General features: G+C 43.6%; 3 protein-coding genes across 4 annotated transcripts; 2 read left to right on the top strand and 1 right to left on the bottom strand.

Annotated features, from left to right (window-relative positions):
* The first annotated feature begins 420 nt into the window (after nt 1-420).
* On the top strand, nt 421-4,871 carry LOC133908993 (DEAD-box ATP-dependent RNA helicase 39-like). Its single transcript, XM_062351288.1, has 9 exons — nt 421-995; nt 1,634-1,729; nt 1,813-2,001; nt 2,101-2,241; nt 2,521-2,661; nt 3,172-3,314; nt 3,392-3,521; nt 3,625-3,673; nt 4,166-4,871. The coding sequence occupies exons 1-9, from the start codon at nt 537-539 to the stop codon at nt 4,645-4,647; spliced, it is 1,830 nt and encodes a 609-aa protein (XP_062207272.1). The 5' UTR covers nt 421-536; the 3' UTR covers nt 4,648-4,871.
* A 668-nt stretch (nt 4,872-5,539) lies between these two features.
* Nucleotides 5,540-6,566, top strand: LOC133930171 (17.5 kDa class II heat shock protein). Its single transcript, XM_062376854.1, has 2 exons — nt 5,540-5,560; nt 5,619-6,566. The coding sequence occupies exons 1-2, from the start codon at nt 5,540-5,542 to the stop codon at nt 6,327-6,329; spliced, it is 732 nt and encodes a 243-aa protein (XP_062232838.1). The 3' UTR covers nt 6,330-6,566.
* A 67-nt stretch (nt 6,567-6,633) lies between these two features.
* LOC133909079 (polynucleotide 5'-hydroxyl-kinase NOL9-like) lies at nt 6,634-10,526 on the bottom strand. 2 transcript variants are annotated; one of them, XM_062351471.1, is made up of 10 exons: nt 10,283-10,526; nt 10,095-10,192; nt 9,946-9,979; nt 9,450-9,604; nt 9,163-9,343; nt 8,464-8,644; nt 7,770-7,875; nt 7,395-7,522; nt 6,897-7,017; nt 6,634-6,850 (listed from the first exon to the last, which is right to left on the bottom strand). In XM_062351471.1, exons 1-9 carry the CDS (start codon nt 10,474-10,476, stop codon nt 6,940-6,942), a joined length of 1,155 nt encoding a protein of 384 aa, XP_062207455.1. In that variant the 5' UTR covers nt 10,477-10,526; the 3' UTR covers nt 6,634-6,850; nt 6,897-6,939. The 2 variants fall into 2 exon arrangements, with proteins under 2 accessions (XP_062207455.1, XP_062207380.1); XM_062351396.1 differs by having other exon boundaries at nt 6,634-7,017.
* Between the last annotated feature and the right edge of the window lie 831 nt (nt 10,527-11,357).

Here is an 11,357-nt window from a genome sequence, read left to right as displayed (position 1 = left end):
GTCCATGACATCCTCTCACTGTTGCTAGCCTTCATGCAGGACTATGTATAGGCATCCAAACATAAATTGGGTTTGGTCACAAATTCATTTTCCAAGTTACAATTCATGTGACAATAACGAAATTAGGTCATATTTGGTAGAGTTCTAACTCTAAAAATTCTTAGTACTAATCATCTCTAATTTAAAAAATTATTAGAGCTAAAACTATAGGCAGATTGGAAGTCGTTGATTTAGATCTGCGTAGCGTTACAGGTTGTCACGCTAATTTAAAAAATTATTAGAGCTCCAACACCAAAAATCTTTGAAACTAATCATCCCTAATTTAAAAAATTATTAGATCCCTAATTTAAAAAGTTATTAGAGCTCAAACTATATATATTAGAAATGGTTGATTTAGATCTACCTAGAGCGGCCTGCATAGTTGCAGGCAGCGCAACTTCACCTTCCGCTCGACCATCGTGTTCTTTTATCCGCGCCTTCCCCTGCCTTCCTCCGCCGAAACCCCCACCGTCCAAAACCCCCCACCAGCCATCACCATGGTGATGGCCGCCGCCGGACGGTGCCTCCTCCTCTCCCGCCCCGCCCCCCTCCGCCTTCGCCTCCTTCGCGCTGCTCTCTCCACCGCCCCCATCCTCACCGCCTCCACTCCCCATCCCCCTCCCCGCCACGAGCTCCTCCTCGAGCGCCTCCGCCTCCGCCATCTCAAGGACGCCTCCCCCGGTGCCCCGAAGCCGTCGCGGGAGAGGGCTAGGGGCGGGGAGCGGGGCTCGGAGCACCTGCAACAGCAGCAGGGGAGGAGAGCCGAGGCCGCTGAGAGCTTCGAGGAGCTGGGGCTCGGGGAGGAGGTGATGACCGCGCTGGGGGAGATGGGCATTTCCAAGCCCACCGAGATCCAGTGCGTCGGCGTTCCCGCCGTACTGACCGGCACCAGCGTTGTGCTTGGCTCGCACACCGGCTCTGGGAAGACGCTCGCCTACTTGCTCCCACTTGTTCAGGTAATTTCTTTTTAGATGGTATGTGTGTGTGCATGTACATTGGAAGAACTGTGAAGAAATAGCAAATTACACTTCATTACTTGTTATCGTTGTACATTTCGTTCTATTAGAAAGGAAAACAATTCACTTGATGCATTGGACATGGAGCACCGTAGTGGGCTCATGATTTTGGTGAAACGATGGTGCGCAATTCATGTAAGTGAGGATCATTTCTTGTGGTAGAGACATTTGCGTGATTCATTCCATAAAATTGCTAGATGGATCCTATTTTATGTGCAACGATTTCCTCGTGGCTACTTGCTACTTTATCACGTAGGCTATTGAAGAGGGAAAAAAAAACTGTATCACCCATGTGAGTCATCTTGTCTAAACCTAGAAGCTATTCATTTTTCTGCTTTTATGATCTTTGAATAAATTTTCAATGAGAGAGCTTAATTATACCATGGCATGCAATTTGCCTTCCCCATATGTTATAGTCTGATTGGAGTTAAACAAAGCAGTTTTTTCTTTCGACTAACTAGAAATTAAGATTTTTCTGGAGTGATTATGCCTATGAGTCAGGATACATCTGACAAAAAGGATCATAATCCATCCAACAAAAAAGGATATGTAATCATGGCACTTCTTTTATTTTGTAGCTACTTCGGCGTGATGAAGCAATGTTAGGTATGTCAATGAAGCCAAGGCGGCCAAGAGCAGTAGTACTCTGCCCCACGAGGGAGCTAACTGAGCAGGTTGGCCACGATTTCAAATTATTTTTGGAATAATGATGCTACCTGGGTTGTAGCGGTAATTCATGCAAATTGATCAATTATAGGTCTATCGTGTTGCAAAGTCCATCAGCCATCATGCGCGTTTCCGGTCAACGATGGTTAGTGGAGGGACCCGTCTAAGACCCCAGGAAGATTCTTTGAACATACCTGTTGACATGGTTGTTGGTACTCCTGGAAGGATTCTTGATCATATCAAGGATGGTAACATTGTTTACGGTGATATTAAGTATCTGGTATGTTATTAAGTTTGCACTAGAGAAGCTTACCATTTTATAGCATTTTCACTGTTGTCCTAATAGTCTCATTCTGAATTTGTTGTTCTGCATTTGCAGGTTCTGGATGAGGCAGATACAATGTTTGATCAAGGCTTTGGACCAGACATACGGAAGTTCCTTGCTCCATTGAAGAATCGTGCTGCAAAGCCTGGCGATCAGGGGTTCCAAACTGTATTGGTTGCTGCTACCATGACAAAGGTTTTATGCTCATCAATCATTGCTCTCCTGAAGCCTATCTGACCCTCTGCTTTGAATAGATATATGGCATAATTGGTCAGGACACACTTATACTGTTATATATTGTAGTGTCTTGCAAGCTGCATCAATTATCAAGTATTTGAGAACAAAGGAATCTCCGATCTTTCAATAAATCTTTTGACTTCTTTCAGTTTGCAGTACTGATTCTCCAGATATATCTTATTTTATTATTTGTTTTTATGTATTTTAATCCCCTTTCTTCGCACTCCGTTACTGCAGGCTGTACAAAAGTTGATTGATGAGGAATTTGAAGGTATTGTCCATTTGCGAACGTCATCATTTCAAAAGAGAGTTGCAACAGCACGGCATGACTTTATCAAACTTTCTGGTGCCGAAAACAAACTTGAGGCTCTTCTGCAGGTTATGAAAACGCTTATATTTCCTTCCCTACTGCACACATACACCTGTCTTTACATGCAAGTAGTTTCAAACTGGACAGTTTTCTAAAAAAAAATATTCCAATAAAACTAGTTTTATATTTTTATTCTCCGTTTGTTGTTATATCTTGTTGTCAGTACAGCTATTTAGCTATGTCAGATGGATGAATTGATGATGCCAATTGTTGTGAAAATGTGAACTATGAATGAAATTGTAAACACACTATTGCATATGGAATTCGATATATGAAGTTATCAAAACATATCTGTCTTCCTGCTAGTTTGGGTCTTTGGGTAGTCTGTCAGATCAGCCATTCTTTTCTTGCTGCAAGCATTAATCAACTTGTATTTTTTTCCTATGTGGCAGTTTGTCTGATGGCCAAAGGACTTTAGTGTTGAATGTTCAGAGTCGGGAATCAGAGTTAGAATTGTAATAGGCATCTGTACTGAATTATCTGATTCATGAGATAATGAAGAACTTTATTTTATGTAGGTTCTTGAGCCAAGCTTGGCAAAGGGAAACAAAGTTATGGTGTTCTGTAATACTTTAAATTCAAGTCGTGCAGTGGACCATTTTCTGACCGAAAATCAAATATCTACTGTTAACTATCATGGAGAGGTTCCGGCTGAAGAGAGGTTTGTTATATTTCTTAATCTGTTCTGTCATTTATATGATTTGATTTATAGCTATAAGACCTTCTAACCAACTGTAGAGTCGAGAACCTGAACAAGTTCCGGAATGAAGAGGGGGATTGCCCAACATTGGTATGCACTGATCTGGCAGCTAGAGGCCTGGATTTGGATGTTGACCATGTCATCATGTTTGACTTCCCATCGAATTCTGTATGTGTTTATTTGCCTTTTATGGTCTGTGTGTTTGCATTTACTCCCATTACAGTGATTCTTATGCACAGTCTATCTTGTGATTTTTTTTTTTTGTTTTTAGATTGATTACCTGCACAGAACCGGAAGAACTGCACGCATGGGAGCCAAAGGTATAAACAGTTCTTAGCTGTAGCGAAACACATTTACTTGCTCTTTATCACTACTTTGCTGATCATATTACATTCTATACATTATGATCTCTTATATTTCGCCATGACCTCATTGCAAACCAGAAAATACCCTCCGTTATCGAACTTAGGTTGCCATCTTAGTGTCTTCTTCACTGCAGAGAAGTCATCCAGTTCTTTCAGTAAAAAGAATACAATAATAATCTGAATAACAGAATCGGATTACACTTTGCATACTTAGAAAAAGGGATAAAATAGAGGGAGTTTGAAATGGCTTCTGCCAAACAAAATATTATGTGATTTCATGTCAAGAATTGAGATGGGTTAGAAAGGACATGGAATCATGGATATAGGTTTGCCACTCGGAGATCCACAAACAGTAGTCTGTAACTGGGTGATCTCTGGACAGGTAGCAGTTATACATTTTCATATTTTTTGTCTACTCACGCATTCACATGATCATCCCTAATGCAGGGAAAGTTACAAGCCTTATCGCGAAGAAAGATGTGCCTTTAGCTACACGGATTGAAGAGGCCATCAAGAAAAACGAGAGCTTGGAAGCTCTCACGACTAGCAATGTCAGAAGGGCTACCAATCCGCAGAATGCAAGTACCAAAGGAAGGACCTCAAGGTTGGTTAATAGTTCAAGTGCCCTTAAAGTTGCCAATCAGAAGGGTAGAAGGGGAGTCGTGCTGTCTAGCAAGTCTTCAAGGGCTCCCAAGGACACATCTTCAACCCGAAAGCGTTCACCACCAAAGAGCCAGCCAAAGGCGACGAAATCGGCACCCGCTGGGAAAGCCAAGGTGGTGAAATCCGCTAAGAATAGCGTAAAGGTTTCAAAGAGCAAATCAAAACCAGTGGGTCGAAAGAGTGATGCTCTGAACAAGATAGGAACTAAGCTCAGTGTGGTTGGATTCAGAGGGCGCAGCTCAGGCAAATCAGCGCAAGCTTCGTAAGAAGTCCTCGGAGATTTTTTTTCCTTAAAAAAGATTTCTTGGAGATTTTGGATAGTGCATCGTGTAAATATCTTATTTGTTTCTTCCATTCGTCCTTGCGGGCTTACAAGTTGAGTAAACTTGAGATCTTACCGCGGCAGCTATATCTAATGTTTTCTTCTGCAGAATGTTGGAATAATTCATTTTGTTACTCGTATCCACCAATTATGTTGAGTGTTTGTGTACTCATTGTTTCTGAAATTCTGATTTTTCCAGATAGTACTTCAAAGTGGTCTTGCCTGCCTTCGATCTCCTCATGAGGCATTTCTCAAATCAGCTACGAATAATCACTCTAGCTACCCATGCTCCCTACGTTGCAAATTATGAATTGATCAGGCAATCTCTTTGCAAGATAGTGATCTCAACCAAATGATGCTAGATGGTCCAGCACGGTGTCAGCTCTCATCATGCGAAGAGCAGAAAAGAGGACACAAGAGCATGAAACTTTCTGGAGAAAATGCAGAGAAAACTGAAACAACGTGCTCTTAGGTAGTGTTTGGTTTATGTGACGGAACGGTTTATCCTGTTTTTGAGCTGTTTGGTTAGAGTTTAGCGAGATGTAATGGTTCTGAATCAGATAATATTCTTCAAAGATTCGAAACAAATTTGTTCAAAAAAAGGCTGAACACAGCCATTTTATTTGGGACGAGTCACTAACGGTGGGTCCGAAATCTAAAATAGACTCGTTCCATCCCACCTATCAAATAAACATCTGATTCCACCTCTAAATACATAAATAAAATTAATTCATTCCATCTCACTCTCCAACCGAACGCTAACTTAAATATCTCTCCGGATACGAACGGATACAGATACAATAGGACCGAGAGACACGTGTCATAACTCGCTCTGGATGACATGTAGATCCAGAAAGGTCCACTCTCTCCCAGAAGAAGGCCATTCCCAACTGCAGAAGCTCTATTATATTCTAGATCTTTCTCGACCATCCCGACGCCCCGCCGCGCCGCGCACGCACGCTCCACCACCTTTCAGAACCTTCCAACACGTTCCAGACTCCACCCCTTCTCACCACCTATATAGAGCCGCCCCTCGGGCCTCGTCACTCCCCACTCCAAGAATCGCAAGAGCGACAGAGCAATCCACAGATCAAGAAACCAAGCAACCAAAGCGAGAGAGAGATCAGCGGCGGCGAGATGGAGGCGAGGATGTTCGGGCTGGAGACTCCTCTGATGGCGGCGCTGCAGCACCTGCTGGACATCCCGGACGGCGAGGCCGGTGCCGGCGGCGACAAGGCGGGCGCGGCGAGCGGGCCGACGCGCACCTACGTCCGCGACGCGCGCGCCATGGCGGCGACCCCCGCCGACGTCAAGGAGCTGCCCGGCGCGTACGCGTTCGTGGTGGACATGCCGGGGCTGGGCACCGGCGACATCAAGGTGCAGGTGGAGGACGAGCGGGTTCTGGTGATCAGCGGCGAGCGGCGCCGCGAGGAGCGCGAGGACGCCAAGTACCTGCGCATGGAGCGGCGGATGGGCAAGTTCATGCGCAAGTTCGTACTACCGGAGAACGCCGACATGGACAAGATCTCCGCGGTGTGCCGCGACGGCGTGCTGACGGTGACCGTGGAGAAGCTGCCGCCGCCGGAGCCCAAGAAGCCCAAGACCATCGAGGTCAAGGTCGCCTGAAGGGATCGAACGAAGCGAGGTCAGGGTAGTTCCAGTGAGTTGCAGTGAGGACGAGCAGAGCAGTGGTGTGGTGGTGGTACGAGTAGTCGTGAAGTGTTCCTTTCCTCTGGTATCCGTCTTTCTTTGCCTCGTATGTCCACTTGTTTTTTGTTTGAGTTGAGCCGTACTGGGTTGATGCTACGTGATGGAGAAGCCGATGTCGCGATGCTTTCGGAATAAATAAATCTATGTTCTGTACTTCTGTCCATCTCTCACTCTGAATTGAGTTTGTTACTTGTTTTGTTAAAAACCCTGTCCTGATGAATGAAAAACCTTACATCATATTATTGAGTTAAAAAAATGTTGAAACAAGCATAAACAATAACTTCAAACAATGAAAATGGATTCCCGGCGTGCCAAATGACGAATTTTGAGTTGTATACATCTGACAAATCTGAGTGAGTATCCAAATCCTAAGAGCTTACTAGCTAATGGTAGTACTAATCGAGGCAACTGGACATGCCGTTCTGACCACATTTCCTCTCCTGGGGTCGGGAACAAAGAGATACAGGCAGCACTGATGCTATAGAGGCGTTCATCTCCTTTGGACAAAACATGCTTACGTCAGGCATCATTCCGCGTATAAATCCCTTTCTGATATCTTGTGCAGTACATTTGTTGACATGTACGGGGACACGCATCCACGGACCTGAGTTGGCAGTAGAACAAGGATTAAACTTGTGAGTACCAAACTGCAGAAAATCGCATGGGCAAAGGAACCTTTTCATTCTGTCAATAAGCTCAAGGGATTTTGTCTGTAGAAGCATTTCTTGCAGAAGTCTCCTAAACAGTCATAAGCTGGAACAACACAGTTGTAAACGCAACATGCTGATTCTATATTAAAATATCTTCCTTCTTGATTGCGCTTCTACATGCACAAAGGCTAATGCTTCTTTCTTGATCGATCAATTCTTTTTTGGTTCTTAGAACACGAAAAGGTCACGCTAAAATATGTTCTTTCACAGAGTCCCACTCGCTTTCATGTGGAACACTAAACATGTTCGCAGAAGAGAAGAAAAATGTTACCTGCAAAAGAGATGTAGGTATCTCAATGAGTCCCTGCAGCAAAAGATCTACGCTTTGCAGACGTTGAAGAGGAACAGGAGTTATTACATATAACAGGCCTTTTTGAACATCAACGCCTCTGACAATACCTGGAAAAATGCATACCATCGTAATGGTTTAGAACGATTTAATAGATACTAGAAAAGTATTGCACCCTAAGCTGTTCACAACTTTCATGCTCTATCTAGATGAATTTGCCTCAGCTGCATATGGGTTGGGCTTAGGATTTCAAGAACCAGCAATGAACCCAGATCCCAAATGAGCTGGTCATCCTGATCGAACATGTTCTGTAGTGGAACCAAACAAGCAAAAAGAGGCAGTCAACAGAGAAATTACCTAGCCCAACACAGCAAGGGATTGATCCGGTTGCCTCAGATGCGTTGGAAACTGCCAAACCAACTATTGTGGCATTCAGACTATGCCATATCTCACCAGCAGGTACCTGGACAAAGAGTTTCCTCGTTAATGTTAAGAACCTTCACCAACCGCAGAAATATGAGCCAAAATACTACCATAATTCCCGCATTGCTTTACAATCACAAAGGACTATAGAGTAGATTTTTCAGCACACAAATATCCATAATGTTATGATATATTTTTATCAAGATCTTGTGTCTAATTCTTGTTGATGACCAACTGGCAACACATAAAGCTGATGACGAGAATTCAACACCTAGTTCAAAATATCATATAAGAAAACTAGTTCTATTCTGTATGGACGACTTTTTTTACTAGCTGTATGGATAACTTTTGGTGTATATGCATTTCTAGTCTATAATCATTTGTTTGATACTTCCATTCTAAGCTTGCTTCGCCAATAGTATCCCCAGTTCCCCACTTGGTTGATCAGTTGAAACAACTTATAAGACTCGTCTGCAAAAAATGTTCAGTTTCAGGTGCCTCGATGCCTGGACATCTGGTCCACAGGAAGGGATGGCAAGAGACTAAGCATGCCACTTTGTTCAAATTTTATGTTTAACTCTTAAAAATGTTAATAACAAAGATAGTAGCAACGGGGAAGACAACTGACCTCGCAATGAAGATGCATAACTGTAACATCTGAAAATGGTACTTGATATGGTGGAAGTGAAGCTAGCGCATAAGCAAGCTCCTTATTTGTCGTCAGAGATATGTTGGTTGGAAAACATTGCTTCAAGTACTCCACAAGTCGGCGTTCACGCATTCCACATGAATCTTTCTGAATTAACAATCTTGGCAATACAAATATGATATTAGCATTTTCTTAACATTAGAAGCTCATGCCAGCAATTTCTGTAAAATATGTATACGTTCATCAACTGCCACCCATGTGGAAGCTGATGCATCTAACTAGTATGAAACAAAGTACTGAGTTTGAAGAGTTATTGTTGCTTAAAATCAAGATATTTGAAGAAATAAGGTTACAGATAGTTGCGCATATGCGAATACAATCAATCCTGGTCATCATAGCCTTCCAAGAATTAGACAAAAGCTAAGCATTCTTTCAGTTCTACTGTGGTATTTATTGTCCAGTCAATATGGTAGTAAACATTTCAAAGTTCCTCAGGGCAACTATCTTTGAATGAGCACAATCACTGTCATCTGCAAGAGTAGAGCCAGAGATATACAAGAGATGCTACATGCCTACAACTACATTTTCCAAGTATGGGGAAGACTACTTCACAGTTTGTGAACTCGTAAGATTGTTTTTTTTACATAAACTTGAACTTAAATATGAAATTCTACTTACGATCTATTCGAGGCATCACGGAATGCAGCATTGACGTTGATCATCTTAGGTCCTGTTTGCCCACCATCTAGCCAAAACATTCCATCAGGGAGATTCTTGCTCTGCGTCGTGATGCGAATCTGAACAACAATTGTGGGGCAGATACACCTTAGCATCTCTACGAGCATATCAAAACCAGCACCTGCAGAAAACGAAGAAAGAAAATGGACGATTTTCAGAGTAGTTAACAATAGATACAAGTGTTCGATAAGACAAAGCGAATCAACTTAGGAACCATTAAGAAATACCTTTTACCCAGCCAGGAGTGTTGACAATTAAAGGTAGTAGCATTTCATTCACATCACGTCGGTATTTTTCAACAAAGTAGTTGTACAAATGGAATAGGCAATTCAGATATGCTTCCGGATCCCTTTTTGAAGAAATATCACCAAAGAAGCAGCATCTGATCGAATTTTTCAATAGAAATACATGGCATTAGAGAAATCCAAAGCTGGGATGATAGAAACTTCGAAATACTAAATGAAATGTTCGCTTCTGCGAAATCTAACAAAATACATGGTGATGCAAACGAAAATCTTATGGAACGAAACACTTCTTAAACCTAATACATTTACTTGTAAAATGATTTTCCATAAATAAGAGACGAAATCCAGCAACCATCACAACGATAACTAAGCACAAATTCGTAAACCGAGGAAACCAAGTGGAATTATCATCTTACAAGCTATTCACAACTTAGTAACCGAATGCAGCAAGGGGGGGGGGGGGGCAGAAATTTCACACCTTTCAGCCTCCCGTAGAGTTGGATTAAGCAAATCTGCACACAAGCCAAGTTAAACATGTAAGTGACCAATGAAACTAGCCTACCACTAACATCGACTAATGCCCAATGGACACAAGCATATCAGCATATGCCTTGTACATATATTGACCTGCAATAGCTTCGTCGACGACGTGGAACGCGAGGCACCCGGGCGGCGCGAACTCCGGCTGCCCCACGTCCGTGTCCAGATACCCAACTCTCCCATACCTGGAGAGCACCAGGAGACCAGCAGTTAGAGAACTAGCAGCATCTCTAACGGAGTGGCGTTAGGGTTTCGCTCCGGGTGGAGAGGCTTGCCTGGGGAGCAGCGCGTTGAGGAGGAGGCGGGAGAAGGTGGACTTGCCGCTGTTCTTGGGCCCGCACACGACTACTACCGGAGGCGTGGGATGGGACGAGGCGAGGGAGATGGCGGAGGCCCAGTCCGTCGGGACGACAACCTCGGCGCGGGGCGCCGGCGACGGCGGCGTCGGCGTCGCGCGGGCGCCGGCCATGTCTGATGCCTTGCCGTGGTATCGCGAGCCGACTAGTAGCAAGCACTACTTCTTTTCGGCCACAATCTGGTCCGTTAAGTTCAAGATCGAACGGCGCAACGGCCTACTTGGGGCTTCCTCTCTACGCCTTTGCGCGTGCGCGGGCCAGTAGAAACTGCTTGGGCCCAGCAAAAGGCTCTCCGTTCTAGTGTGATGGGCTAGCCCAGTATGAGACTCAATGCTCGGACTAAGACAGCGTTTGGTTCGTGGTTTTGTAACGTAATCAATTACGGAGGGTAATCATTTTCATTACACACGTTTATTTCCGCTGAGCTGGAATATGATTATAGGGAATCGGATACCGCTCCTACCCAGAACAAACACAAAACCATACCACCGGTCAAAGGACATGACATGCTTCGCTTGCCCCCACACGAGCGACTTTGGCGATCACGCGCCACCTCCGGCTTAAAATTTTATAAGATCTTTTATTAAATATTTTATAAGATTCTGATATATACTGTCCTTATTTAATATAATAATTGGTATCAGTAACTAAAAGAAAAGAGAATAATAAGTGATATATAGAAGAGAAGTTTTATGTAAAATTGGATCCCATAAAATTTTCTTCGCCGACGCATAGCCTACTCCTTGCCCCGCACAGTCGACTCCTCTACGACCTTGCTCGGTGGTGTGATCGGCTCCTCCTCCTTCCTTGTGCGAGCGACTACCTGACGACTGGCACACACTCTTTTCGTGGGCAACGATCATGGGCGGACCCACCATGATGCATGGGTATTCAATTGAATACCCAACTTTTTTGCAAAAAAATTGATTATATAGCAGCTATACTACGTATATATATCTCTAGTTAGATCAATTTACTTGTTTGCTGCTTCAAT

The sequence above is a fragment of the Phragmites australis genome, chromosome 1, assembly GCF_958298935.1.
Source record: "Phragmites australis chromosome 1, lpPhrAust1.1, whole genome shotgun sequence".
Lineage (NCBI taxonomy): Eukaryota > Viridiplantae > Streptophyta > Magnoliopsida > Poales > Poaceae > Phragmites > Phragmites australis.
This window is presented reverse-complemented; position numbering and strand designations above follow the sequence as displayed.

Coding starts and splice junctions, on each gene's coding strand:
- LOC133909079 (XM_062351396.1), bottom strand. CDS start 10,476: ATGGCCGGCGCCCGCGCGACGCCGACGCCGCCGTCGCCGGCGCCCCGC. Junction 9,605..9,945: donor ACTCTACGGGAGGCTGAAAG/GTGTGAAATTTC, acceptor AAATTCGATCAG/ATGCTGCTTCTTTGGTGATA. Junction 7,018..7,394: donor TACCTACATCTCTTTTGCAG/GTAACATTTTTC, acceptor CTGCCAACTCAG/GTCCGTGGATGCGTGTCCCC.
- LOC133930171 (XM_062376854.1), top strand. CDS start 5,540: ATGACATGTAGATCCAGAAAG. Junction 5,561..5,618: donor TGACATGTAGATCCAGAAAG/GTCCACTCTCTC, acceptor ATTATATTCTAG/ATCTTTCTCGACCATCCCGA.
- LOC133908993 (XM_062351288.1), top strand. CDS start 537: ATGGTGATGGCCGCCGCCGGACGGTGCCTCCTCCTCTCCCGCCCCGCC. Junction 1,730..1,812: donor CGAGGGAGCTAACTGAGCAG/GTTGGCCACGAT, acceptor GATCAATTATAG/GTCTATCGTGTTGCAAAGTC. Junction 2,242..2,520: donor TTGCTGCTACCATGACAAAG/GTTTTATGCTCA, acceptor CCGTTACTGCAG/GCTGTACAAAAGTTGATTGA.